Source organism: Sus scrofa, chromosome 5 (assembly GCF_000003025.6).
Source record: "Sus scrofa isolate TJ Tabasco breed Duroc chromosome 5, Sscrofa11.1, whole genome shotgun sequence".
NCBI lineage: Eukaryota > Metazoa > Chordata > Mammalia > Artiodactyla > Suidae > Sus > Sus scrofa.
In genome coordinates this window covers 8891076-8918778 of record NC_010447.5, presented here as the reverse complement: position 1 = coordinate 8918778, position 27703 = coordinate 8891076, and the positions used below count along the sequence as shown (strand labels likewise).

The 27703-nt window shown below is 53.0% G+C and overlaps 1 protein-coding gene across 5 annotated transcripts in view; it reads left to right on the top strand.

Moving 5' to 3' along the window:
• SYNGR1 (synaptogyrin 1) overlaps nt 16512-27703 on the top strand; it is a 31627-nt gene continuing 20435 nt past the window's right edge. For 4 of the 5 annotated variants that reach the window (XM_021091099.1, XM_021091103.1, XM_021091101.1 and 1 more), the window contains exon 1: nt 16512-16707. In XM_021091099.1, the coding sequence (XP_020946758.1) occupies nt 16609-16707 (99 nt within the window). In that variant the 5' untranslated portion in view covers nt 16512-16608. 5 annotated transcript variants of the gene reach the window in all.

Here is a 27703-nt window from a genome sequence, read left to right as displayed (position 1 = left end):
TGAAGCCAGAGAGGCGTCACACACAAAACGCACATTACAGAACTCTGTTTATGCCAGAGTGGTCCTCCCATTTGATTTCAAGCCTCTGTCCAGCCAAATAAGAAAGATAAATATGATCAGTAGCATGATTCACAATATGCACATGATAAAAAACAAACTAATGGCTAAAGGAATCCAGTGTGCCTGAAATAAGCCTTGAAAAAAATTTCCCCGGTGCGGGGGGGAATTCTCGTTGTGGCGCAGCAGAATCGAATCCGACTGTCATCCATGAGGATGCAGGTTCGATCCTTGCCCTCAATCAGTGGGTCAGGGATCCGGCATTGCCATGAGCTGTGGTGTAGGTCAAAGACGTGGCTCGCATCCCACATTGCGAAGAAAGTCAAAATGCAACTTCTAGTAAGGAATGGAATGGGGGCCAAGGTTTCACTCAAATCCCTGAAGGGCAGCCGTTCTTTGCTGCCAGGTAATTCTCCAGGTAAAACAGGTGTGGACTAACCATGGCGGGAGGTTAGCGGGACTAGAGGAGCAGAATGGGGAAGCAGGAGGACTGGAGAAGAGCTGAGTCAGGCAGTTTGGTCATTAGGGCATTTCCATGTCCATCTCTCTTACTGGACTGGAAACTTCATGGTGGCAGAAACTGCAGGCCTAGCACAGAGGAGGCTCCGGCTCACATTAGTCAGTTGCAGGCACAAACACAGTGGGCCCAAACTAGAAATCACAGTTTCAGGAGCTCTCATTGTGGCTCAGCAGGTTAAAAACCCAGCTACTATCCATGAGGATGCAGGTTTGATCCCTGGCCTGGCTCAGTGGGGTAAGGATCCGGTGGTACCATGAGCTGTGGTGTAGGTCACAGATGCAGCTGTGGTGTAGGCTGGTGGCTGAAGCTCCAATTCAACCCCTAGCCTGAGAACATATGCCTCAGGTGGGGCCCTTTAAAGCATAAAAAAGAGAAAGAAAGCCCAGTTTCACTTTCAAAGGCTGCCTCCCTTGCCCACTGAAGCAATAATGTCATCTCTCTGAGATGAGCTCACATGCTGATCTTTTGTGCTGTCATTGATTGTTGCAAAACCACCTAGCCCAGATGGCAGGACATTTGGGCCAGAGGGTCCATTAATGTCACCTTGTGGCCTGAGAGCAGCCCCATGCCCCCAGAGTGGGAGGCTGGGTACAGAACCTCTAGGTCATGAAGGCCCCCCCTCCCTGCTCCTCCACCACCAGCTGCCAAGGTGATGCCCAGCAGAATGGGAGTCAGCTGGCCAGAGGTGCCTGGCAGCTCCTGCTCCTGGTCCGGTGTGGGCCGGGCCTGGTGAACTTCTCTGTACCCAGGCTGGGGCTGCGGGTGGCCACGGCCTCCCACTGCCTTTCTCTCTCCATGCTGAGCCTCTGCATCCTGTGGGGCAGGAGTCTGCAGGTGGGTGGGGGGCTTACTCTCATCCTGGCCCGGAAGCTGGGCACGGAGGTGCTGCTGCCTGTCCAACAGGCCTTGTGGCAGCTGCTGACCATTGTGCGGGGCTGGGGCCTGCAGCTGCTGGCCACTCTGATCCATGGAGCCTGCCGCTGCATCCTGTGGCTCCAACAGCGTGTGCAGTGGGAGGCACACCTAGCCTTGCTCTCCATGGCCCAGTGGGCCTACTACAGCCTGGCTGACTTCCATCACCAGAACAGCAAGGCCCTGGAGCTGCTGCTGCGGGCCGTGCTACAGCAGGTGGCTGTGTCTCTGCTGCTCCACTGCCTGAACAGGCTGTGGGCAGCCGTGGAACAGGTGGCCCGGGCCATGTGGGGCAGTGGCCTGCAGTCCCTGGGGTGGGCCAGGCTGTGCCGGGCAGCCTCCAAAGACCTGGATGTGGTCACCACCACCCTTCCAGCTACCAGCATCCCTTTTAGCCAGCGCTTCCCTGGACCTGACCCAGCCACCCTGAGCAGGCTCACAGCAGCCTCCATCAGCCTGTGCCTGGTGGTTGGGGACAAAGATGCCAGCAAGGGAGAAGGAGGCTGCGGTCTGGGGGCCAACAAGGTGCCCGTTAGCACCAGGTTCCAGAGCAATAGGACAAGCAGGATGGCCTTCAAGTCTTCATCCAAGCAGGCCCTGGCACAGCAAGTCAAGGCGACCTGTATTCTCATCATTCTTGTGTATATCTATGCCGTGTGTCTCTTCGTGCAGATCTTAAAATAAAGGACCAAGTGTGAGCCAGCCTCCAACGTGTCCATGGCTTGCTTTGTCAGTGACAGATTGAATGGCATCCGATCTGTCCACCCAAGCCTCTACTGGCCTGGGGGCAAGGGTAGGTGCTACCTGGTATGAAAGCCATGTTGCATACCAGAGACTGGGCCAGGGGACCTTGTCTCAGCTCTGTCACTTCTGTGTATCTTTGGAGAAGCTCCTTCACATCTCTGGGCCTCAGCTACTTTTTTGGTAAAATGCAGATATTAGGGCTCCGGGAAGAGGGATATATACCAACAAGCCATTTAGGGAGTTCCCTGGTGGCTCATTAGGTTGGGAATCCGGCATTGTCACTGCAGTGGCTTGAGTTGCTGCTTTGGCACAGGTTCAATCCCTGGCCCAGGAACTTTTGTGTACTGCAGGCCTGGTTAAAAAAAAAAAAAAAAAAAAAAGCCATTTGTAAATTGTAGAGTGTTCTTCCCACTCAATTTCTCTAAAAGAGCCTCCTTGCAGAGTTCCCGTCGTGGCTCAGTGGTTAACGAATCCAACTAGGAATCATAAGGTTGCAGGTTTGATCCCTGGCCTTGCTCAGTGGGTTAAGGATCCGGCATTGCCATGAGCTGTGGCGTAGGCTGGTGGCTACAGCTCCGATTAGACCCCTAGCCTGGGAACCTCCATATGCCACAGGAGCGGCCCTAGAAAAGGCAAAAAAAAAAAAAAAAAAAAAAAAAGAGCCTCCTTGGAAAGACTCTGTACGTGGCCTCATTGGAGAATACTTTTATATTCTATTAAAGGATGTTAAAAAAAAAAAAGACCAGAATAAATGAAGGGACATAGTTAATTCATGTATGGACTGAACTAATGTCTTAAAATTGCCTCCAAATTAATCTATAAAGTCATTAGGATAGCCACAATCCCAAGGGATTTTGGTGGCAGGGTTGGGGGGGAGGGGAGAATAAACTCAGAATAAACTGATTTTAAAATGTATATGGAAAAATCAAGGGGGAGTTCCTGTCGTGGCTCAGCAGAAACAAATCTGACTAGCATCCATGAGGACACAGGTTCGATCCCTGGCCTTGCTCAGTGGGTTAAGGATCCGGTGTTGCCATGAGCTGTGGTGTAGGTCGCAGACGTGGCTTAGATCTGGTGTGGCTGTTGCTGTGGTGTAGGCCAGCAGCTACAGCTCTGATTCAACCCTTAGCCCTAAAAAGACAAAAAAAAAAAAAGAAAGAAAGAAAATCAAGTTCATTAAAATGTTAAGGCATTTTTGGGCATTCCCCTTCTGGCTCAGTGGTTAAAAAATCCGACTAGGAGCCATGAGGTTGCGAGTTCGATCCCTGGCCTTTCTCATGGGTTGAGGATCCAGCGTTGCCGTGAGCTGTGGTGTAGGTTGCAGACACGGCTTGGATCCCGCGCTGCTGTGACTCTGGTGTAGGCTGGTGGCTACAGCTCTGATTCAACCCCTAGCCTGGGAACCTCCCTATGCCGCAGGTGTAGCCCTAAAAAGAAAAAAAAAGTTATGGTATTTTTAAAAAAACAAAGTTATCCCACTCTTGGGCATCTATCCAGAGAGAACCATGACTCGAAGAGATACATGTACTCCAATGTTCATTGCAGCGTTATATACAATAGCCAAGAGATAGAAGCAACCTAAATGTCCATCGACAGAGGAGTAGATAAAGAAGATATGGGACATATACACGATGGAATATTACTTAGCCATTAAAAGGAAAGAAATAATGGCATTTGCAGCAACATGGATGGACCTAGAAACTGTCATGCTAAGTGAAGTCAGTCAGACAGTGAGACACCAACACCACTTGCTATCACTTACATGGGGAATCTAAAAAAAGTACACAATGAACTTCTTTGTAGAACAGATACTGACTCACAGACTTTGAAAAACATGGCTTCTAAATGAAACAGATTGTGGGGTAGGGGGATGGGCTGGGGGTTTGGGATAGAAATGCTGTAAAATTGGGTTGTGATGATCGTTGTACAACTATAAATGTAATAAAATTCACTGAGTAGTAAAAACAAAAAAAGTTAAGTTGTGGAAGTTGCTCTAGCGAATATTAAGATGTATTGCCAAATCACAGTAGTAAGGATAATATGGCAGGAAAAATAGGCGGAAAATGGAATAGAATGCAGAGCCCAGTTATAAGCAGGCTGCAAATGGGAACTTGGTACACGAAAAGGTGACATTATGTGTGGGGAGAGCAGGGACTACTTAGCAAGTGGAGCTGGAGACACTGGTTCCCTCCATAAAAAATAAATGAATATGGGTCTTCTAGATGGTTGAATGGTGGTTCCCCCCAAGATGGGTCCACCTGGAACCTGTGAATGTGGCTTTATTTGGGTCTTTGCAAAGGATACTTTGAACTAAGGATCTATTGATTCAGTCATTTGGGATGAGGATGGGCCCTAAACCCAATGACATGTGTCTTTAAAGAGCAGCTAAAGGGAGGGAAACGCAGAGAAGGCCATGTGAACAGAGAAGCAGATTAGACCAGGAATGCCGAGGGTTGCCTGTAGCCACCAAAAGCCCGGAGGGAGGCATGAGCAGTTTTTCCCTCAGAGCCTCCAGAAGGAACCAACCCTGCCAATCCCTGTTCAGTTCAGATTTCCTGTCTCCAGTACCTGCAGAGTAAATTATTATTATTTTTTTTTTCTTTGCCACAGTGGGGACACGTAGAAGTTCCCAAGCCGGTAACTGAACCTCCACCACAGCAGGGGCCTAAGCCACAGCAGTGAGAACATTGGATCCTTAACCCGCTAAGCCACCAGGGAACTCCAAGTTTCTGTAGCTTTTTTTTTTTTTTCTTTTTGTCTTTTTAGGACTGCACCTCGGCATAAGGAAGTTCCCAGGCTAGGAGTTGAATCAGAGCTACAGCTGCCAGCCTACACCACAGCCACAGCAATGCCAGAGCCAAGCAGTGGCTGCGACCTACACCACAGCTCACGGCAACGCCAGATCCTTAACCCACTGAGGGATGCCAGGGATTGGACCCATGTCCTCATGGATACTAGTTGGTTTCATTACTGCTGAGCCACGATGGGAACTCCCAAATTTCTGTAGCTTTAAGCCACCAAGTTTTTGTAATTTGTTACAGCAGCCACAGGAAACTAATATAGATCCTTGCCTTGTATCTCAACTCTATACTTAAGGTCCAAAAAGGTTTGAGGCACGGAATTCCCGTTGTGGCACAGTGGTTAGCGAATCCAACTAGAAACTATGAGGTTGCAGGTTCGATCCTTGGCCTTGCTCAGTGGGTTAAGGATCTGGCGTTGCCAGTGAGCTGTGGTGTAGGTCGCAGATGCGGCTCGGATCCTGCGTTGCTGTGGCTCTGGCATAGGCCGGTGGCTACAGCTCTGATTAGACCCCTAGTCTGGGAATCTCCATATGCTGTGGGAAGTCGCCCTAGAAAAGGCAAAAAGATGAAAAACAAAACAAAACAAAACAAAAAAACATCAAAAAGGTTTGAGGCACTATGCCAATGTAGAAGTTATTTTAGTGTGCTTGAGGCATTTATTATTCCTTGGGAAATAATATTAGCTGCCATTTACAGAGAGCAGAAATTTTTTACATTACTTACAGAGCAGAATTTTTTTTTTTTTTTTTTTTTTTTTTTTTTTTTTTTTTGCCACAACTGCAGCATATAGAAGTTCCTGGACCAGGAATCAAATCTGAGCTGATGCTTTAACCCACTGTGCTGGGCTGGGGATTGAACCCGCTCCTCTGCAGTGACCCAAACTGTTGCAGGTGGATACTTAAGAGGCTGCACCACAGTGGGAACTCCAAGAACGATCTTTTATTTCGTTGGATCATCCAATCAACTCTTTGAGGAAAGCACTGTTTTATCATGTCCATTTTATTTATTTACTTATTTTTATTTTTATTTTTTATTTACTTAATTTATTTCTTTAGGGCCGCAGGTGCAGCGTATGGAAATTGCCAGGCTAGGGGTAGAATCGGAGTTGCAGCCGCTGGCCTACACCACAGCCATAGCAACACATGATCCAAGCCACATCTGCGAGCTACACCACAGCTGTGGCAACGCTGGATCCTTAACCCACTGAGCAGGGCCAGGGATTGAACCAGCATCTCACGGATACTAGTTCGGGTTCATTTCCACTAAGCCACAACAGGAACTCCTAATGTGCCCATTTTAGAGTTATGGAGACTGTCTCAAAACAAATAAGTAGGGAGTTCCTGTTGTGGTTCATCGGATTATGTACCCGACTACTATCCACAATGATTCGGGTTCGATCCCTGGCCTTGCTCAGTATGTCAAGGATCCAGTGTTGCCGGGAGCTGCAGGGTCAGATCCTGTGTTGCCCTGGCTGTGGTGTAGGCCCGCAGTTACAGCTCCGATTCAACCCCTAGCCTGGGAACTTCCATAAGCCTCAGGTGTGGCCCTAAAAAGACAAAAACAAAAAAGAAAGAAGTAACTTTCTGAGATCACACAGCAGAGCTCATGCCTTCCACCACCACCAGCCTTCCCCTCCCTGCTCAGAGCTTCCCCGGCACCTTCACTCCCCGAAGCAGCAGGCAGGTGCATGCAGGTGTCTTGAGTCCCTTGCTGCGTTCCCTGGCCTGGAGCATTTATCCTGTGAATGAAATCAGAGGTGGTGCCCCCTTTTAGACTTTCTCCTAGGCTACCTGCCCCTCATTTGCTTGAGGTTCTGCTGCCTCCTCAACCCTCAACCCGCTTAGTCCCGGCCGCAGTCACCTCCCACCTGGATGGCCGAGCCGATCTCCAGCTGCATATTCCTCGTCCTCCTCCTGCCCCTTAGCTCTGTTCTCCACCCAGTAGCTGAGAATCAGACTGTTATTTCACTGACTGCCACCCTCCAGTGGCTTCCCCATGAAGGCTCCAGGGACATCCAGCTGGGTCCCAGCACACCCTTTGGTCGCCGGGGTCGCCCCTCATACCACCCTCTCCCATTCCACATGCAGGCCTCCCTGCGGCAGTGCCTCTGTACCTGCTTCTCCACCTGCCCAGAACATACGCTGATGTCTACTCTTGGGAAAGTGTGAATTTTAAACAGCGATGAAATCACGACACTTGTACAGATATAAAATGAACATATGTCAAAGATTTTTATTTAGCTCATTAATGAACAAGGGAACTAGGCAGATGCCGAAAGTGGTTCAAAGGAGAACATAGAACCATATAGTTATATGAAGGAAAGAAATGTTTGTTCCCTTTGTGGCTCAGGGGAAAGACTAGTATCGGTGAGGACGCGGGTTCGATCCTTGGCCTTGCTCAGTGGGTTAAGATCCGGCATTTCCATGAACTGTGCCAAAGGCTGCAGATGCGGATTGGATCTGGTGTTGCTGTGGCTGTGGTGTAAGCTGGCAGCTGTAGTTCCAATTAGACCCCCTACCCTGGGAACCTCCATGTGCCGCAGGTTTGGCTCTAAAAAGCAGAAAGAAAAAAAAGAAAGAAAGAAATGTTAGGTTGCTGCTGTTAGTTCCCTGCTGGCCTTAGCTGTAAAGGATCCAGTGTTGCCATTGCTGTGGCTTGGGTCTTAGCTGTGGAGCGGGTTTGATCCCTAGCCCAGAAAAAAAAAAAAAAAAAAAGCAACCGTGCATATGCTTTGGAGTTCTCTGGTGGTTCAGTGGGTTTAGGATCCAGTGTTGTCACTGCTGGGGCATGGATTTGATCCCTGGCCCAGGAACTCCCGCAAGTCATGGGCACAGCCAGAAAAAAAAAATGTTAAATTTGCAAGTGGACATAGAAGTGGCTTTTTCTGTTGCGAGGAAAGCATCCTTCCACGGAACAGGATTTATTGGCTTGTGTACAGATAAGGATTATCTGCATTGCTAACCTGTACCTACAATGTACAGAGCTGCAAAATCGTTTAAGGGCAAAGAAGAACCTTTAAACTACAAAGAGCAAGATAATCTCTGAGGCTTCGGTTTAGCCAGTTATCTCATTTGCTTTTTCCAAAAATCTTGAAATGCTCTATACTCTTCAGATCTTACCTTCCAGTTATCTCTTTGGGAGTCTTCTATAGTCACCTGATGTTGTAAACCTGTCTGTCTCCCCTCCTCAGACCTTATCCCCCGTTGCGGGGGTTTTTGTTTGTTTGTTTGTTTGTCTTTTGTCTTTTTAGGGCTGCACCTGCAGCATATGGAGGTTCCCAGGCTAAGGGTCTAATTGGAGCTACAGCTGCCAGCCTGCACCACAGCCACAGCGACACCAGATCTGAGCCTCGTCTGCGACCTACACCACAGCTCATGGCAACGCCAGATCCTTAACCCACTAAGCAAGGCCAGGGATCGAACTCACAACCTCATGGTTCCCAGTCGGATTCATTTCTGCTGCGCCGTGATGGGAACTCCAACACAAAAGTTTTCTGCTTTTTGTAAAGAGCCAGAGAGCAAATATTTGGGGTTTTGCAGACCACACAGTTGTAGGGATCCAAAATGCATTCCAGTGGCATTAAGATTTTAAGCTAAAAACATCTGAACAAACAGCAGCCACAGAAAAAAATCTTACCTAAATGTCATTGGACTGCCTGGATACAGCCACCATAAATCCCCAATCTGGTAGCTTTCCAGTTGAAAGGACACTAACCATGATAACCATCGTAACCTGAGTACTTTCTCCCCCTCCCCATCCCATTATTATTATTATTATTATTATTATTATTATTTACTTTTTATGGTCACATCATGGTACATGGAGGTTCCCAGGCCAGGGGTCGAATCAGAGCTGCCAGCCTACACCACAGCCACAGCAACTCAGGGTCCGATCCGAATCTGCAACCTACACCAGAGCTCATGGCAGCACCAGATCCTTAATCCATTGAGAGCAAGGCCAGGGATCGAACCCACGTCTTCATGGATACTAGTCGGATTCTTAACCCCCTGAGCCACAACAGGATCTCTCATTTGCTACATCTTAATTGCCTTCAGCTCAAAAGAATTCTTAGGTCAAAGAGGCATATTTTGGGTGACATATTCTGCTTTCCTTCAATGATATTTCAGGACTGTGAAATAGTTCGCAGCCTGATAAACAGAATTAGGTAACATCTATTGACAGGGATATGAGAAAACTTTCAAGACACATCGTCAAATTAAAAAAAAAGCAATTCACGGAACAGTACGAACGCTGTAATCCTACTTATTTAAAAACTAGAGGAGTTCCCTGGTGGCACAGAGGGTCAAGGATCAGATCCTTTCTGTGGCACAGGTTTGAGTCCTAGTCTGGGAACTTTCGTATGCTATGGGCACAACCAAAAAAAGAAAAAAAAAAAAAAGAAAAAAAAATAGATTTGGAGTTCTTATTGTGGCTCAGCAGAAACGAATCTGACTAGTATCCATGAGGACACAGGTTTGATCCCTGGCCTTGTTTATTGGGTTATGTATCTGGCATTGCTGAACTGCAGTGTAGGTCGCAGACATGGCTTGGATCTGGCGTTGCTGTGGCTGTGGTATAGGCTGGTAGCTGTAGCTCCAATTCGACCCCTAGCCTGGGAACCTCCATGTGCTGCAGGTGCAGCCCTAAAAAAAAAAAAAAAAAAAAAAAAAAAAATTAGATTCCTGTCCATGCGCATATAGTGAGTAAACTCAGAGAGCGGACCGAGAGGTGGCTTTCAAACTGTGGATCCTTTTGAGCAGTGCCGTGGGCATAAGGGGTGGGTGGGCAGGTGGCTTTCCCAGATGGTTTTGTGTACCCAGCTGTATTCCTCACAAGAATGTACTTGTTAATTACTGATACAATTTTAAAAAATAAAAAAAGTAAGCTTCTGAGTAGAAACAAAACAAGAATCATCTGGGCTTGTTCAAAATATAGATACCACCCCCAGGCCTGCTGAATCAGAAGCTGGGGGAAGGGGAAGCACAGCCCAGTTCGAAAAGAACCCCAGGTAATTCTGATGTGCGCGCGCTGCTCAGCACCCCTCGCTAGGGAAAGCTTGGGCCAATCATTTAAGCTTAAAATCCAAGGAATTGTAAAAATCTTCCCTGTGCACCAAAAGCCTCCTGTGGGACATTACAAAGCTCATGTTGGGAGCCTTGGAGTCAATCCCATCCTGTCTCTGTGTTTGAGACCCCTCTGGAAAAAGGGGGGGTTGGACCTGAATCTCTTTAATGAATAATTTCAGGTCCCTCCATTTACGTTCAGGGTTCGCTGGGCTATTTCTAATCCAACCAGAACCTACCTCTGTGTCATTAAAAACAAAACACCAGGGAGTTTCCATCATGGCTCAGTGGTTAACAAATCTGACTGGGAACCATGAGGTTGTGGGTTTGATCCCCGGCCTTGCTCAGCGGGTTAAGGATCCAGCATTGCTGTGAGCTGTGGTGTAGGTCGCAGACACAGCTCAGATCCCACCTTGCTGTGGCTGTGGCATAGGCTGGCAGCTGCAGCTCCGACTAGACCTCTAACCTGGGAACCTCCATATGCCTTGGGTGCAGCACCAAAAAGCGAAAGAAAGAAAGAGACACAGACAGAGTTTTGGGTAAAGGAGGAAAAAAAATATGCTTTTTATTGCTTTGCCAGGCAAAGGAGGCCACAGCAGGCTTTAAAGACTGTACCCTCCTTTGGGAGAAATTAGGAGCTGGTCTTATAGTTTGTGAGTGGAAAATAGGGCCGCAGATAAGGATTAGGGTCGGTGCAAGCTCCCATTCTTTAAAGCTGGTGCTTAGGTGGGAGTTCCCGTCGTGGTGCAGTGGTTAACGAATCTGACTAGGAACCATGAGGTTGCAGGTTCGGTCCCCGGCCTTGCTTATTGGGTTAAGGATCTGGCGTTGCCGTGAGCTGTGGTGTAGGTTGCAGATGTGGCTGGGATCCTTCGTTGTTGTGGCTCTGGTGTAGGCCGGTGGCTACAGCTCTGATTTGACCCACAGCCTGGGAACTTCCATATGCCGCAGGAGCAGCCCAAGAAATGGCAAAAAGACCAAAAAAAGAAAAAAGAAAAAAAAAAGCTGGTGCTTAGGGGACCTAGGACTGGTCCTGGTGGCCCTCCTTTCTGGAACGAAGAATGCTTCATCAAGTAGTTAACACCTTTCGTTTGTTGGGGGTTTTGTTCTGCAGAAGAGCTCAAAGATAGTGTTATCAGAGATACTCCTTGGAGGAAAAACCAGGACCCTGGCCCAGGGCTGCACTGTGGTTTCTGGACTGCTCCTCCCTTGTCTCGGCATCCCCTCCCTTTCCTGATAAGCAACAGTCTGAGCCTGCCCTTTGGAACTCAGGGAAGGTCATGAAGGGCTGAAACTTATTCCCTAAAAACAAGAAGTGGGGGAAACAAAGCCTTCTTATTTTATTTATTTATTTATTTTTTTTTATGGCTGCACCCTTGGCACATGGACGTTCCCAGGCTAGGGGTCGAATTAGAGCTGTAGCTGCCAGCTATGCCACAGCCGCAGCAAAGCAGGATCTGAGTTGCCTCTGTGACCTAACCACAGTTCACGGCAACGCTGGATCCTTAACTCACTGAGCGAGGCCAGGGATCGAACCTGCATGCTCATAGACACTAGTCGGGTTCTTAACGACTGTGCTGCACAAAGGCTTTTTATCCAGGAACCCCACAGGGCCCTGCTCAGTTTCACAGCCATCAGTAAACTATACCAAAGCTTTCAATTTCTGTGATCATCCACTAACCTCACCAATTCATTCTTTAGCTGTATCCATCCATGCTAGGGTTTTCTCCACTTACTGGGTTCCTTATTTTATTTTATTAAATTAGATTTTTTTTTTTTTTTTTTTTTTTGGCCAAGCCTGTGGTATACACAATTCCTGGGCCAGGGATGGAATCCATACCACGGCAGAGATTTAAGTCCCTAGGGAATGCCCCATCACTCTGTGAATCAAAATTTGGCACTGCCATCAGCCTCGACATGGATTAAATCAGGAGCCACTGCAGCTGCAGATGCACAGCCCCCCGCTGAGAGGGAACTCAGAGTGGAGATCAGGAGTGAGGCACTCTGTGCTTTGGGAAAACTGGAAGAACAGGGCTTCAGTTTTTTTTTTTTTTTAGAGCCACACCCACTGCTTATGGAAGTTTCCAGGCTAGGGGTGGAATCAGAGCTATAGCTGCTGGCCTACACCACAGCCAGGGCAACAAGGGATCCAAGTTGTGGTGTAGGTTGCAGACACCGCTCGGATCCTGTGTTGCTTGACTATGGTGTAGACCGGTGGCTGCAGCTCTGATTCACCCCCTAGTCTGGGAACTTCCATATGCCGTGGGTTCAGTCCTAAAAAGACAAAAATAAAAAAGATAAAAACCACTCCAGAATTTGGTGGCTTGAAACAACACGCATTTTTTTTAGGCGTCATGATGTTGTACCTTGCGGCTGAGCTGAGTGATTCTTCTATTCCATGTGGCATCACCTGAAGTCATTCATATTCAGCTGGTACAGGGCAGCGGTGGTGATGGCCAGAAGGCTGGGCTCAGCTGGAATTCTTGACCTGAGTGTGGATGTGACATCTTAGTGGTGTCAACACAGTCAGACTTCTTACATGACAGCTGGGGACTGAGTGTTCCAGGACGTGGAATGTGAAAGTTGATACATTTTCTTTAAGTTCTGGGCCAGGAAAATGGCACCATGTCATCCATTGACCAACAAATCACAAGCCCGCCCATATTCAAGGCCAGGAGACACAGACTCCGCCTCTCTGTGGGCAAAGCATCAAAGAATTTAAGGCCATATTTCACTCCCCACCCTTGTTGAGTTTTATGCCTGGAATAAGAGCTCCCTTAGGGCAGAGACCATGTGCTATGTGACTGCTGGATCCCAGGGGTCTTCGCGACCTGGCACACAGGATGTTACGTATATGTGTCGAACAAGAGACCAGATGAATGCTCGATCTGCTTGCACGGCTTGCATCCCTCCCTGGGGAAAAGAATGGAATTGCTGTATCACATGGCACATCTCTATTCAACTGAAATGCAGTGCCAAACAGCTCTCCAGAAAGGTACCTCTGGCAAATTTTTAACGTTATAATTATGCTCTGGCTCATTCACTCACATACAATGAAGGCACCCCCCGCCCCTGCCCAGGCAACTCCACCCTCAGAGAAAACAAGACTGAACACCTTCAATACCAAAGTGGCCTCAAGGGGGCAGAAGAGAAGGCTGCGCTTGGGCTGGGAACTCAGCAGCCTGGCATGATCCTGGCAAAAGCTTGACCTGCAAAGGACAGCCAGCCATCTTCCCCCTTTGGCCTTGCGGCTAATGCAGAACATATAGATACGGACAGTAGAAGAGGAGGCTGTTTCTGTGTCGGGTAATGACAGCTAGAAAGTAGAGAGAGGTTCATGGGCGAGTCTGAGAAGGTCCCCACCATTAATAGCGCTGTGATTCTGTTTCTGTTTCTTTTTTTTTTTTTTTTTTTTTTTTTTTTGGTCTTTCTGACTTTTCTAGGGCCGCTTCTGCGGCATATGGAGGTTCCCAGGCTAGGGGTCGAATCGGAGCCGTAGCTGCCAACCTATGCCAGAGGCGCAGCAAGGCCAGATCCGAGCTGCGTCTGCGACCCGCGCCACAGCTCACAGCAACGCAGGATCCTTAACGCACTGAGCGAGACCAGGGATCGAACCCGCAACCTCATGGTTTCTAGTCGGATTCGTTAACCACTGCACCACGACGGGAACTCCGAATAGTGCTGTGTTTCTAAGAAGATGCCTACATACCTTGTTGTAAACGCCAACCTTGAAGACCAGTGGGGCTGGAGGGCCAATAACGTTTGCCGAGGTCATTCTTTGTATCAGGCCCCATTCTAAGTACATTTTGTGCAGTCTCGCATTTAATCCTGACAATTATCCCGATAGGTAAGTACTGCACTTATTTCCATTTTTCAGATGGGGAAATAAGCACAGAGAGGTGAAGCCATCTGCCCAAGGTCACACAGTGAATGGAGAGTGAGGGGAGCCAGAACTTCCACCCAAGAATCTGATGCACAGGTTCCTAGACTCTACTCTTTCTGGGATTTAATTCAGTAATGTGACCAAACCTTAGGGCTGGAAGGTCTAAGGGACCATCTCTAAATTCTTCGCCCTTAGGGCCCTATGCCTAACACAAAGCCTAATGCAAGATGGGCTTCAAATAAATATTTACTGACTGAATAAATGATGGAACATGACTCACTGATCTGAATTTTACTCACTGATTTAGCCTATCATCCTCGTACACATTTTTCTCCATTAAAAAAGAAAAAAATTAGGGAGTTCCTGTTGTGGCTCAGAGGTAACGAACCTAACTAGGATCCATGAGGGCACAGGGTCAATCCCTGGCTTTGCTCGGGAGGTTAAGGATCTGGTGTTGCCAGGAGCTTTGGTGTGCCAGACACAGCTTGGCTCCTGAGTTGCCGTGGCCTAGGCTGGCAGCTACAGCTCCAATTCAATCCTGGCAGCTTCCACATGCTGTGAGTTCGGCCCTAACCCACAAACCACCCACCACCCCCAAAAAATTAGATATAGGCATTCCCCTGTGGCACAGCAGATTAAGGATTGGACATTGTTCCTGCAGCGGGTTGGGTCACTGCTGTAGCTCAGGTTTAGTCCCTGGCCCCGGGAACTTCCACATGTGTGGGTGTACAATCACTAGGAAAATAACTTAGCAAGTTTTCATGGGCCAAAAAAAGTAGATATAACTTCAATACAATGAAAGTCACTCTTTTTCTGGACATTGTTGCAGGTATTAGCAAATCTACATTGTCACTGTGTAACCATCACCACAAACAAGATAAAGAATTATTCCATCATACCCCCCAAATTTTCCCATGCTTCTTTTTTTTTTTTTTTTCTTTGTCTTTTAGGACCACACCTGTGGGTCAAATGGGAGCTGCAGCTGCCAGCCTATGCCACAGCTCCCGGGAACATCGGATGCTTAACCCACTGAGCGATGCCAGGGATCGAACCTGCCACTTCATGGTTCCTAGTCAGGCTCAGGAACCCTGATGTTGCACATCTTTTCATGTACTTAGTTCCCACCTGTATATCTTCTTTGGCGAAGTGTGCTTGTTCAAATCTTTTGCCCATTAAAAAAAAAAAATGTGGGAGTTCCCTTCGTGGCGCAGTTGTTAACGAATCCGACTAGGAATCATGAGGTTGCGGGTTCGATGTCTGGCCTTGCTCAATGGGTTAAGGTTCCATTGTTGCCATGAGCTCTGGTGTAGGTCGCAGACCCAGCTGGGATCCTGCGTTGCTGTGGCTGTGGCGTATGGTAGGTTCCCTATTGGGAACCTCCAATATGCCTCAGGTGCAGCCCTGAAAAAAAAATTTAAAAAAAAAAAGGGGTGTCCTCACACCCACTCATTAAGGACCTGGTGATCTAGTGTCCTGTCATGATGACAGAATGCCGGATGCTCTGTCATCACCAGGGCTGCAAAGGCCTCTAGAGATACCGTTGTTCAACCCTCCTGGAACCAGTGGAGACACAGAGAGAGGCCCCGAGAACTCCAGGTCATCGTAAGAGCCAGACCTGGAAGGTGTTAGTCCCACTGTGGCGAACACTCCTCCAGCCAGCCTCAGTTTCCACAAAACCTGGAGCTCTTAGGCCAAGCTTTGAGGGGGTGATGGGGGTGATGGGGACGAGGATTTGTTATTGAGCACCTGCTGCGTGCCCGGCCCTCGGCTACTGCAGTGAACAAGGTAGATAACATCCAAAGACTAGCAGACAAAGATAATGAACAAATAATGCCATAATTACTGGATTAAGGAAAAGGGTGTTGTGCTGGGGGTTGGGGGAGGGGAGGGGAGGGGAGGGGGAGGGAATGGCGGTGGGAGGGGACGGGGATGGGGGTGGTCTCTTGAAGAATTTATTGCCCTTCCTCGGCCTCAGCCTCTCCCAGGTGTCTCGGGCCCTGCGGGCTGGAGGTGGGGGTGAGCAGATGCGGGGACCACATGACGTCAGTGTGAAAGCCAGGTGGAAAGGTCCTGGGGGCGGGGGGAGCTGCGCTTTAGAAGGCTCTGAGAAGAGGGTTATTCCTTCGTGGTTCATTCATTCCAGAAATCTTCCTGCGGCCTCTGCTGTGTGCCAAGCACCCCGTGAGGAGGATGATAAACTCGCCCCCCCCACCCCGCTCCCTATAATTGGGGACAGACAGAGCAACAGGAAACAAGGCACGGGTAGACTGGCCGCCCCCGGACCGTGGACACGTCCTGCATTGGCTGCACATAGCCCTCTGCACACACCTCGGCCCCCCTCGCCCCCGCCGCCCCCACTTAGCAAAGAGGTCACCGCGCAAGAAACAAGAGCGCCCTGGACCGGGTCCGCAGCAACCGCGCCCCCGCGATCGAGGGCGCGCGCGGCCCCCGCCCCTCCCCCCGTCCGCGCCGCGCCGCGCCGGCCACGCGCCCTCCGCGCACGACGCCCCCTCGTGGAGCCCTCGGCCGCGCCAGTCGCCCAGCAGGGGACGCGGTGGGGGGGGGCCGCGCACGCGCACCGGTCGGCGGCGCGCGCCGAGCGGGGGGCACCGCGCGGGTGCAGCCACGATGGAAGGGGGTGCTTACGGAGCGGGCAAAGCCGGGGGCGCCTTCGACCCCTACACCCTGGTCCGGCAGCCGCACACCATCCTGCGCGTCGTGTCCTGGGTAAGGACGGCTGGGCGGCCCGGCCAGGCCGGGGGTGGGGCGGGGTGCGGGCGCTGGGAAGGGCGGCGCGCCCGGACAGACCCCGACCCCACCGACTGCGGGACAGGGGCGCGGCCGCGGGCAGGGAGCCGTCGCGCCGGGGTACTGGCGCCCACTCCTATCTCCTTTCCGGGCCCGCGCGGGGGTCCAGGCACTCGCCGGGGGTGCCCGCTCCTGCTCCCCGAGCCCTGTCTTCCCTGTGTCCCCCCATCGTGCGCGCCCCCCAGCGCCGTGACCTCCAGGCCGCGACCAGGCACCTCGCGGCTCTGGTTGCTCTGGTAGCGCGCGGCCGCCCGGGCGGACCGGCGACAGTGGGGACGAAACCCTGGTCTCGGGTGGCATTTTTCGGGGGGTGGATCAGGGCGTGATCGTCTCTCGGGGGGTACACGCGTGCTTGCCAGGGGCGTTCAGGGAGGAGAGGGCAGGAAACCGGGTTTTCGTGGCTTAGCCAGGACCGTGTGGGGCGATGCGGCGGCAGCTGGATACCTGGCTTCTGCCCGGGAACTGCCTCTCCGCAGCGTGACCTTGGGCTGGAAACCACCCGAGAAATGTTCACGGGAAACGAGGAGTTAAATTGCGAGGTGGGCAGCGCGTCATCTCCTTTCGCTTGCCTCAGTTTCCCGAGCTGTAGAGCGGTGGGAGGAGCCTCCTTGGGACCTCCTTGGGCTCTGCTATTTTGGGAATCCGTGTCAAAATCTAGATGCCAGAGGAGGGAGGGGCCCAGGAGAAGGGTCCCCTGCCCACAGTGCGGAGCTGAGGGGTCGGTTCAGGCAGAATTGCCCCCAACCCCCCCAGTACTGAGTAGGATCCCTGTTCAAACCTGGGGTTGGGAGAGGAGGCGCGAGCAGTCAGCACAGGGGGTGAGGGGTTTCACAGGGCCTGGGCTGCACCCCAGGGGAAGGAGGCTGGCTGCTGCCTGGGGAGGGGTACCTGGGGCTCCCTAGGCTGGCTGGCCATTGCCCAGACACCCTCAATAGAGGGTCTTGCCCCTACAGGCCTGGGTCCTGGATAAGGGACACTGGGCAGGGGTACCATCGGCCACCCCAGGAGGCTATGCGTGAAGCCAGCTGTGTTTGGTGGGGTGCTGAAGCTCCCTCACTTCCTGGGTTTCCAGGCCCGTATTAGGGTGTGATGGGTGGGACAGCTTGGATGTTTATCTCCCACCTCCCCGAGGAAGAGGGGAGCTACCTTCCCTTTATGTGCCACAGGGAGTGTGGCCCCATTGAAATCCTTTCCTCCAAGTGCCCACCAGGTAGGGAGCCCTTCGAGGGCTTCAGGGAAGCCCTGTTCTTTAGTCTTTGGGTCCCCAGGGCTGGCACAGGGCCTGGCACCTTGGGTACATCCGGGAGGGTTTGTAGCGCTCAATTCATTCATCTTTGGTGTCTCTAGCTCCCCAGAGACCCTGGCAGGTTCTTGGCAAAGGTAGAGCTACCTGCCTGGTCAGGTGGGCTGGCTCTGTGCTCTGCTCCCCTTTGCCGGCCCCTGGGCCACTGGCCCCGGAGGGTGAAGTCACTGGCTTTGCGAGGAGGTGTGGGCGTTCCGTCTGCCCGGGTCACTTCTTCCTCTGATGGCTTCATTTAGCAAAGCTTTATTGAGTTGGCTAGGCCTGCAGGGAAGGCAGTATGACTCAGACGCAGCCCAGCCCTCGGAGCTCAGGGAGCCTATGGTCCCGCTGGGAAGGGAGCCAGGTACCCCCAGGCAGAGGCCGCAAGAGCCAGGAGAGGAATCAGAAGCTTCCTGGAGAAGGTGATGTCACATTGGGCCTGGAAGGACAGGGACATATACACACATCAAGGTGCGGGAGGACGTTCCAGGCGGCAAAGTAACTGAGCCCTGCTGTCACCATTACTCAGCTGGTTCCCCCAGCAGCTTGTGTCACCCTCGAGGAACCTGAGGCTAAGAGGTGCCCAAGGTGACGGAGCGTGGAAGGGGCCAATGGAGGGTTTGAGCCCACATCCCTCTCTCCGAAGCACAGCGCTTTCCCCGGGTCAGAAGGAGTGTGGCATCCTGGGATTTCAGGATTGGAAAGGATAAGGGTTTTTGGGGTCCACCCCCATCCAATGCCCAAGTCCCCCCCACAGCCCCCCAACAGTCTCCCAGTCCTGCTCGTTACCTTTGGGTGAGCAGAGGCACCCGATACAGGCTGATGGGCGCTCTAAAAAAAAGGTAGGTTTTCTTCTGATCGTAGAAGTAATATCTGCTGATGACTGGAAAAACCTAAATCACCTGTGATGGTTGTACACCAATACGTTTGTCCTTAACGCCCCTGAACCGCACTTAAAAATGGTGAAGATGGTAAATTTTATGTTGTGTGTCTTACCGCAAAAAAAAAAAAAAAAAAAAAAAAAAAAGCACATGTGATCCCACCACTTAGGGAGGGGCTACTCCCTCCTTCCAGTGTTTTTCAAAAACAAGTGGCGCTGAGACCTTTTAAGACGTTGGGGACACACAGCAGAGGCACGTAAAGACCTGCGGTTCGCCCTCCTGCTCCCTGCACCCACCGCGGGGTCTGGCAGGCCTTAAGCTTCACCTTCCAGCTAATAGAGCCTGCGCATCATCGAGTCCCAGTTCACCCTGGTTTGCCAGAACTTTCCCAGCTTCAGCACTGAAAGTCCCATGTCCTGGAAGTCGTCCCCCTGTCCCGGACAGACAGGCTGCTGCTTCCTCTCCAGGACGCCTCCTGTGCTACCCAGACCCCTTCCGAAGCGCTGGAGGGGCCCTAGCAATGTGTGCACATGGGCTCGTGGTCTTGTACCATTTGCAGAAGAAAGAGCTTTTTCTGTTATGTCTGTTATTTTTTTGGGAATTGGCCCCCCAGACCACGTTAGCTTCAAGGACTCACCAAGCCTGGACCCACCCTGGAACCTGAGCCCCCCCCGAACCACCAGACCTGGCAGGACCCCCTTGTTTCTTGCCTGAGGCTTTCTTAGCTCCTCTCTGCCCCAGTGCATCCAGTGCACACTGTGTGCCCCCCCTTCCCCCCAGTTCACCTGGGAGGGTGAAGAAGTGAGGAAGGAGGAATTAGCCCCTGGGTTAAGGTGGGGAGGGAGCTGGCGAGCCCTCTGGCAGATTCCAGCTTGGACCCTTCCTGCCCTGGGCGAGGAGATGGCTGAGTTGGGTCAGTGTCCAGGGCAAGCTCAGAGCTGCTTCCTCTGACCGGGGCTTGGCGGGCAGGTGGGCTCTGCTGGCTGGGCACCAGGAGATCTGCCGCAGCTCCCAGCTTCCCCAGGCACCAGCCGTGGCTACCCCCCCGCCCCCGTGCCTCTCCATGGAATGGAAAAGCTGGGCGGGGTCAAAAGGGCCCAATCCTGCCACCTGTCAGTGACCCCTTTCTCTGGAGCCAGGGGGGAAATGGAGTTTCAGCAGGGAGCTCACTGATTTCATCCAAAGGACCACCTGCTATGTGGAATTTATATCCTTGCTTTGGAATGTTGAAATCACCTATGGGAAAAGAATATTGGGGCTGGTAGATGAGGTGATTTTTTAAAAAAATTAATTCTCTGTGGAGTTCCCATTGTGGCTCAGCAGGTTAAGGACCAAACATTGTCTTTGTTTGGATGTGGGTTCAATCCTTGGCCTCAGACAGTGGGTTAAGGGACCAGTGTTGCCACAAGCTGCGGCATAGGTTGCAGATGCAGCTCGGATCTGGTGTTGCCATGACTGTGGTATAGGTCGCAGATGCGGCTGGGATCTGGTGTTGCTGTGGCTATGGTGTGGGCCACATCCGCAGCTCCGATTTGACCCCTAGCCTGGGAACTTCCATATGGGATTGAGCTCTTAAGGGCTTTGGCTATAACACTTAGGGTGCTGTAAGTAGGGTGGGTGTCATTCCCCTGATGACAGAAACAAGGGGCAGGCTGGAGATGACTTGTCTGCTGGGCTCTGCACTGCCAGAGCCACTGTTTCAACTCGGTCCGCTGGGCCCACATTCAGTGTACTCCCTAGGGCTTGCCTGTCTGAGTCACAATGGCGCCAAGGGGTGGCTTGAGGAAACAGTTTTACACCTTTTTTTTTTTTTTTTTTTTTTTTTTTGGTTTTCAGGGCCGCACCTGCAGCGTATGGAAGTTCCCAGGCCAGGAGTGGAAATGGAGCTGCAGCTGCTGGCCTACACCACAGCCACAGCAACGCGGGATCTTTGACCCACTGAGCGAGGGCAGGGATCAAACCTGCATCCTCATGGATCCTGGTCAGGTTTGTAAGCCGCTGAGCCACAACGGGAACTCTACGCCTTCGTTTTTATCCGACGCCCTTAACCACCCCAAGCGCACTGAGTATCAAAGCTGAGTTTGCTTTGCAAAGGCGGGCAGCTCAAGATGAGACCCCCTTGTCTCTGTTTCTAACCAGATCGCCACACCCTAGTGTCCCACCTAGAAATTCGGCGCAGGGGCTCTGGGTGAAGCGGGTCCAGGGTGGAGACAGAGCCTCTGGCCAACCCTGACCCTTGTTCATTCATTCCACAAATATCAAGTCACTGCTCAGTGGCAGCCTGTGTCCCACCAGAGATGCTCTGGGTCCAGTGAGAACAGGATTGAGTCAACGGGCACCATCCCCAAGGCTTGGGACACTCCGAGAAGGAAATCCAGTGGGGAGTAGCTACCTCTGCCAGGGGGTGTGGAGGGCTTCCAGGGGGAGGTGACTCCTGGGTTTTCATGGGGGAGGGGCTTCCAGGTGGAAGGAACGGCAGGTGCAAATTAATATATGGGGCACAAGGTCTGAGTGGGGTTTAGCTCTTGGGGGCTCCAGGTGTGTGAGTGAGCGGGACAAGAGGCTAAAAGGGCAGGCAGGGTGGGCAGCCCAGCATAGGCCCTGGATGACAAGCAGAGCTGCATCTGAGCTGCGGGGAGCTGCAGAGAGGGGTTTTGAGCTGAGAAGAGGGGTGTTTGGGATGCTCCCTGTGGCTGCCCTGTGGAGGTGTGCCTTGGGGATGGCTCTGGGGGCTCTGGGAGCAAGAGTCCTGGCAGGAAGTATGTGGTGTCGTCCAGCCTGTCCTCTCCCTGTGCTGGGAGGGCCCTGTCACTTACTCAGGGAGCTGGGTCCTCGGAGGCAGGTCCAGCGCTGCTTTGGCATTTATAGCTGATGATCTTGGAATCTTCGTCGCCGCTTCGCATGCCTGGGGCTGACTGTTGGCTGGTCCCTCTCGCTCGGGCCTGGGAGGAGGGCAGGGCAAGGAGCTAGGTCTTCAGGAGACATTGGCTGGTAGGGTTCTGCCTGTCTCCTGGGCTTTTCCTCATGCCCTGGGGCAGTGCGGGACCTTGCGGAGCCTGGGGCTTGGCATAGAGAGCAGGGCCAGCAACGGGACCTTGGAAAACCCTAGCCTCTCACAGCCTCATCTGTCCCGTGGGATTGGGGTGCCTGGATTTAGGGTGGACTCGGTTTGTGAAAGTGGATGTTTAAAGGGCCTATCGTCCAGTCTGCTCCTCTCAGCACATGCGTCCTTCTCCAGTGGGTTTCACCACCCCCACTCTAGGTGAGACGCAGAGGCCCGGAGAAGCTACTGGAGCTGCTGAGATCGCAGCCCACGCCTGGCTTTCTGCTTCCTAGAGTGCCTGGCCACACAGACGTCCCACATGGCCACTTGTGTGGAGCTGTTAGGCTGGCCTGAGCCTGGGGAGAAGGAACAAAGGCTGGGGAGGGAGGACGGACGAAGAGGAGCAAAAGCTGGGAGGAGGAGGGAGGGAGGGAGAGGGCAGATGGCAGAGCTGGCACAGGAGCCACATTTGGCACCTGCGCTGGAAGAACCAGCCGTCTGGTGGGAGGAGAGGCAGGGCAGAGCTGCGGAAGTGCCCTGGGCCTGAGGCCGCATCCTGCACTCCCTCCAACCCTCACAGGTGGCAGGACTTGAGCAAGATGCCAGGGCTTCTGGGCCTCAGTTTTCTCATCTGTCAAATGGGAAAAGAGTGGTCAATTGTGGCTGGTGTTTCCCAGCCTTTCCACCCTCAAAGAACCCTACTATCACTCTTAGTGGGTTGTAGGTTGGGAACTTTGGGACTAGACAGTGTTTAAAGAAGTGATATCAGAGTTCCCGTTATGGCTCAGTGGGTTAAGAACCTGGCTAGTATCCAGGGAGCTCCCACTGTGGCTCAGTGAAAACACATCTGACTGCATGTGTTGAGAATGCAGGTTGGAGTTCCCGTCGTGGCTCAGTGGTTAACAAATCTGACTAGGAACCATGAGGTTGCGGGTTCGATCCCTGGCCTTGCTCAGTGGGTTAAGGATCTGGCGTTGCTGTGAGCTGTGGTGTAAGTTGCAGATGTGGCTCGGATCCCACATTGCTGTGGCTCTGGCGTAGGCCGGTGGCTACGGCTCCGATTAGACCCCTAGCCTGGGAACCTCCATGTGCTGGGGAGAGACCCAAGAAATGGCAAAAAGACAAAAAAAAAAAAAAAAAGCAAAAAACAAAAACCCACAAACAAACATGAGAACACAGGTTCGATCCCAGGCCTCCCTCAGTGGGTTAAGGATCTGGTGTTGCTGTGAGCTGTGGTGTGGGATGCAGACGCAGCTTGGGTCCTGCATTGCTATGGCTGTGGTATAGGCTAGCGGCTACAGCTCCCATTCGACCTTGAGCCTGGGAACCTCCATATGTCGTAAGTGTGGCCCTAAAAAGACAAAAAAAAAAAAAAAAAAAAAAAAAAGGAACCTGACTAGTATCCATGAGGGCGTGGGTTCGATCCCTGGCCTCACTCGGTGGGTTAAGAATCCAGCAAGTTAAAGTTATTGCAAGTGGTGTTTTAGATCGCAGATGTGGCTCGTATCCAGTGTTGCTGTGGCTGTGGCACAGGCTCGCCGCTGCACCTCTGATTCAACCTCAGCCATAGGCCGCAGGTGCAGCCCTAAAAAAAAAAAAGTGATGTCGAGAACGACCCCCAGTGCTTTTCTGGGCCTGGGCTGCAGGTCCTTGCTATATGAGCAGAGCAGTGTCGGCTGGCGCCGGCAGGGTGCCCGTGGCCGTGTGTTTCTGGGGAAGCCCTCCCTTTCGGAGGGAATTTTGCTCAGCTCCCTTCTGCTGGGGATGCTGGTGTGAGGGCAGGGGAACTGTGGGGGGAAAGGGTGGCCTTTTGGCTGGGGCAGTCCCAGGTTGTCAGGCCCAGACTGTTTAGAAAGTGATCATCCAGGAACCCCACCCATCCCAGGCTCCTCCAATAACTCGGTGTTCAGGGGTCAAGAGGCCACGGTCTGTTCCCTAAGTCCTCAGCCCCCCTCTGAACACCCCCAACACCTTTTGTAAATTGCACTGTAACTTGGCCTCCCCCAGGACCCCGCTTCCGCAACAGCCTTCTCAGTGGGGGCTATTCTTTGCCTCATGTCCTCCCTCTGCCAGGCCTGAGCCTGGGGCAGAGTCCTCCTGGCTCCTGAGGCTGCTTCCAGAGCATTCTCCCCCAGCTTTGAACCTCAGACCAGCCCTGGACCAGCCACTCCACTCATCGTGGGCCAGCCCCAGTCACGTCCCTTATTCCTTGAACTTTCGGAACCTTGGCGCCTGCCCTCTGCAGCGCCATCCTGCCTGCCTTCCTGGTCACTGCAGTTCCCAGCTCCATGATCCTTCGCACAGCCTGGCCTCTCCGTTCCTTGGCCTCCTTCCTCCCACCAGCTGACCTCGTGGCCTCAGCCACTCCCCCGGGTATGCCCTGGGCCTGGCCATTGTGCCCAGGAGGTGTGCCTGCAAACTCAGGTGCCAACTCTTCCATCTTTCCATCCCTCTCCCTCGACACCTGCCCTGACTCCGTTGGTTCTCGGAGACCCTCCCCCTGGCACCCCCCCACCTCCCGCCCCGTCCCTCTCTGCAGCTCAGGCCCCCTCTGGGTTTCGGGCACCTGCACCTGGTTCTAGCCCTTCTGCATTGCGGTGCTCACCTGGTAAAGCTCTGCTTGCACCCACTCTTGGCCTCCTCCCACCTGCTCTGATGGCCAGGCCACCTGGCAGGGGCCGTCCTCTCACCTGCTCCAGGACTCTGCTCCCCTCCCTCCCTCCCCTCCTCTGCTCTGGTCTGGCTCTTTCTCGGCAGCTTACACGTGTGTGGTGCCCCTTTGCCCCCTCGCCCCTCCCTCTGGTCCTGCAGATTTGTCTGCGGTCACCGTCTCCCGTTTTTCTCCTCCCGTTTTCTCTCATATGTGCCCCCCCCCAGGCTCTCACCCTCACCTCTCCACCTTGTCAAGATCACGCATGACTGTCACGTTGCCAAAGCCCGTGGCCAGTTGTTTTTAAAGGCTCTCTCAACCGCATCTGGCGAAGTGAGGGGTTCACATGTCCCCCTGTTGGTTCCAGCAGCCGCAGGACGTGGGCAGCCTGTCGCCTTCTCTTTGACCTGCTGTATCCTCGCGAGGGCTCACAGTCTAGGGGAGGGAAATGGGGCAGAGAAACCACTTAAAATATGGAGATGAGCACAAGACCCAGGGCTCGGGACAGTGGAATTGGTGAGGGGATGGGGCCAGTCAGGTGGAGCCGGGGAGGTGCCAGGCAGAAGGAACTGGGGGGGGGGGGTTCCCACTGCGGTTCGGGGAAAATGAACCCAACTAGGATCCATGAGGATGCAGGTCCCTGACCTGGCTCAGTGGGTTAAGGATCCGGCACTGCCGCCGTGAGCTGTGGGGCAGGTCACAGATGAGACTCAGATCTGGCGTGGCTGTGGCTGTGGCATAGGCCGGCGGCTGTAGCTCCAGCTCAGCCTCTAGTCTGGGAACCTCCATGTGCCGCACCTGCACCCCCCCACCCCTGCCAAAGAAAAAGAAAGAATGGCAGGGATAAAGGCCAGGGCCGAGCCGCATGCCACCCACAGCAGTGATGAGAGGCTGCTGCCCCCATGGGCTGTGAGGTCGCTGTCATATCCTGTCATATCCCCAGTGCCAGACAGCGCCTGGCATCTTGTAAGGGCTCGACGTGTGGGTGAGCGAGGCGGGGAACTGCGCCGCTCTGCCTCCCTCCGTCCACCCACCGTCCACATTTGGGTCTCCAGTCCTCAGGTCTGGGTCTCAGTTCCCCCATTTCTCAGCAGGCCCCCTGCCCCCTTGCGGTTCTGCAGTCCCAGGAGGGAGAAGATGGGGACGCCTTCAGATCCCCAGGCCGAGTCTCAGGCCCTCAGGGACAGGGCCCCTGCCCCGCAGAGCCCACTCCCCACCCCCACACAGCGACAGCTTTGCAGGAAGATTATGGCCTAATCCCCAGCAGGTCGCTTCGAAGGCTGGGGAGCTGGCTCCTGGGCCAGGGAGGAGAGATGGGAGCCCCACCTGCCCCGCCTTGGCCCCGAGGCTCTGCACCAGGCTCCTAGGGAAGTCCAGCGCCCATCACGCGCCCCTGTGTGGCTTCTGCTCTTTCCTTCACGTGACCAAGGGAGGCAGGGCCTGTTCCTGTGAAGGGGGGGCCCTTGCAGCCTGGCTCATCCCTCCAACACACGGCTGCCTCTTCATCCACTCTTTCCCTGGGGCCCAGGAAGCAGGCTGAGGACTACACGGGGACATCGGCAGGAAGGCAGGTTCAGCTTGCCGTGCAGGAGGGGACTTGGTAGCCTTTTGTTATGGAATGAGCTCCCCGTGGTCAGAGGTGTGCGAGCAGAGGTGCAAGCCAAGGATGCTGAGGAGAGAATCGTCCTTCTCCCGACTCTGTGCTGCCTGTGTCTGCCCAGCTATCAGGCTTGCTGTTCACTCCCCCTCGAAGCCTTTCCTGGCCCTCCCTCTGGGTCTGGATGGGAGACATCCACCTGAAAACGGAACCAATAAGTAAAAAATATGTAATGATGTTATCAAGAAAATAAATTGGGATATTGGAGAATATTGGGAGCCAGGTCTGGAGGGCTTCTCTGAGGAGGTGACTTGCATTGAGATCTGGATGTTGAGAAGGAACCAGCAGGAGCCAGCCTGGAAGATGTGGGGAACTCTAGGCATCCCAGGCAGAGGGAACAGCCAGTGCAAAGGCCCTGAGGCAGGAATGAGCTTAGGAGGGAGGTGAGTGGCAGGAAAGGAGTCTGAGAGGAGCACAGGAATCCTGGGGATTGCAGTGGGCAGGGGGATTTCACCGTGGGGGATGTGGTGGGATGGAGCAGGGGGTGACATGATCTGAATTTGGTTTAAAGAGGCCTTTGCAGCGGCAGTGAAGGGGACAGTGCAGGGAGTGGGATGGGGTACATAGAACCTGGGAAGCTGCTGTCATCACCTCGCAAGAGGTAGTGTGGGGGGCCTGGAGGAAACCGAGAGTTGGGGGAAGGATGAAGAAATAGGCCTGGAGTTCCCATTGCGGCTCAGTGGAAACGAATCTGACTAGCATCCATGAGGACGTAGGTTCGATCTGTGGCCTCGCTCAGTGGGTTAAGGATCCAGAATTACTGTGAGCTGTGGTGTAGCTTGCAGACGCGGCTTGAATCTGGTGTTGCTGTTGCTGTGGCTGTGGCATAGGCCAGCAGCTATGGCCTCAATTGGACCCCTAGCCTGGGAACTTCCATATGCTGTGGGTGCAGCCCTAAAAAGCAAAAAAGAAAAAGAAAGAAAGGCCCGACTGCCACGTCGGGTGAGGTTCGAGGATGAGCCCACTCTGGGATCTGAGCCAGCGTGCAGGTGGATGAGGGGCTGGAGGCCGCTGGACGTCAGTCAGGAGAGGCCAGAGGTGAGACCAATGGCTCAAACAGGGGGACCTCAGATCCGCCTTAGGGGATGGAGCTTGCCCTTCAGCCCAAGGAGGGCCTGGTGAGAACTGGGGTGGTGGGCGCCCCCTGGCAGCTGTCTGGAGGTGGCTTGGAGGAGGCAGGAGAAGGGGCTGTCCTGGGCCAGGCCAGCAACACTGCAGCCTGGAAGTGGGCAGCAACAGAGACGGAGAAGTGGAGAGCTGGTGAGCAGGTCAGCTGGCTCAGGGGGGTGAGGCAGGGACCAGGGGCTCCTCCCAGTCACCTGGCTTGGGAACAGGTGTCCTTGTACAGGATGAGATAGAGGGTGCAGCTCAGAGCTGGCAGGACTGGAAGGCCATGGGCTCC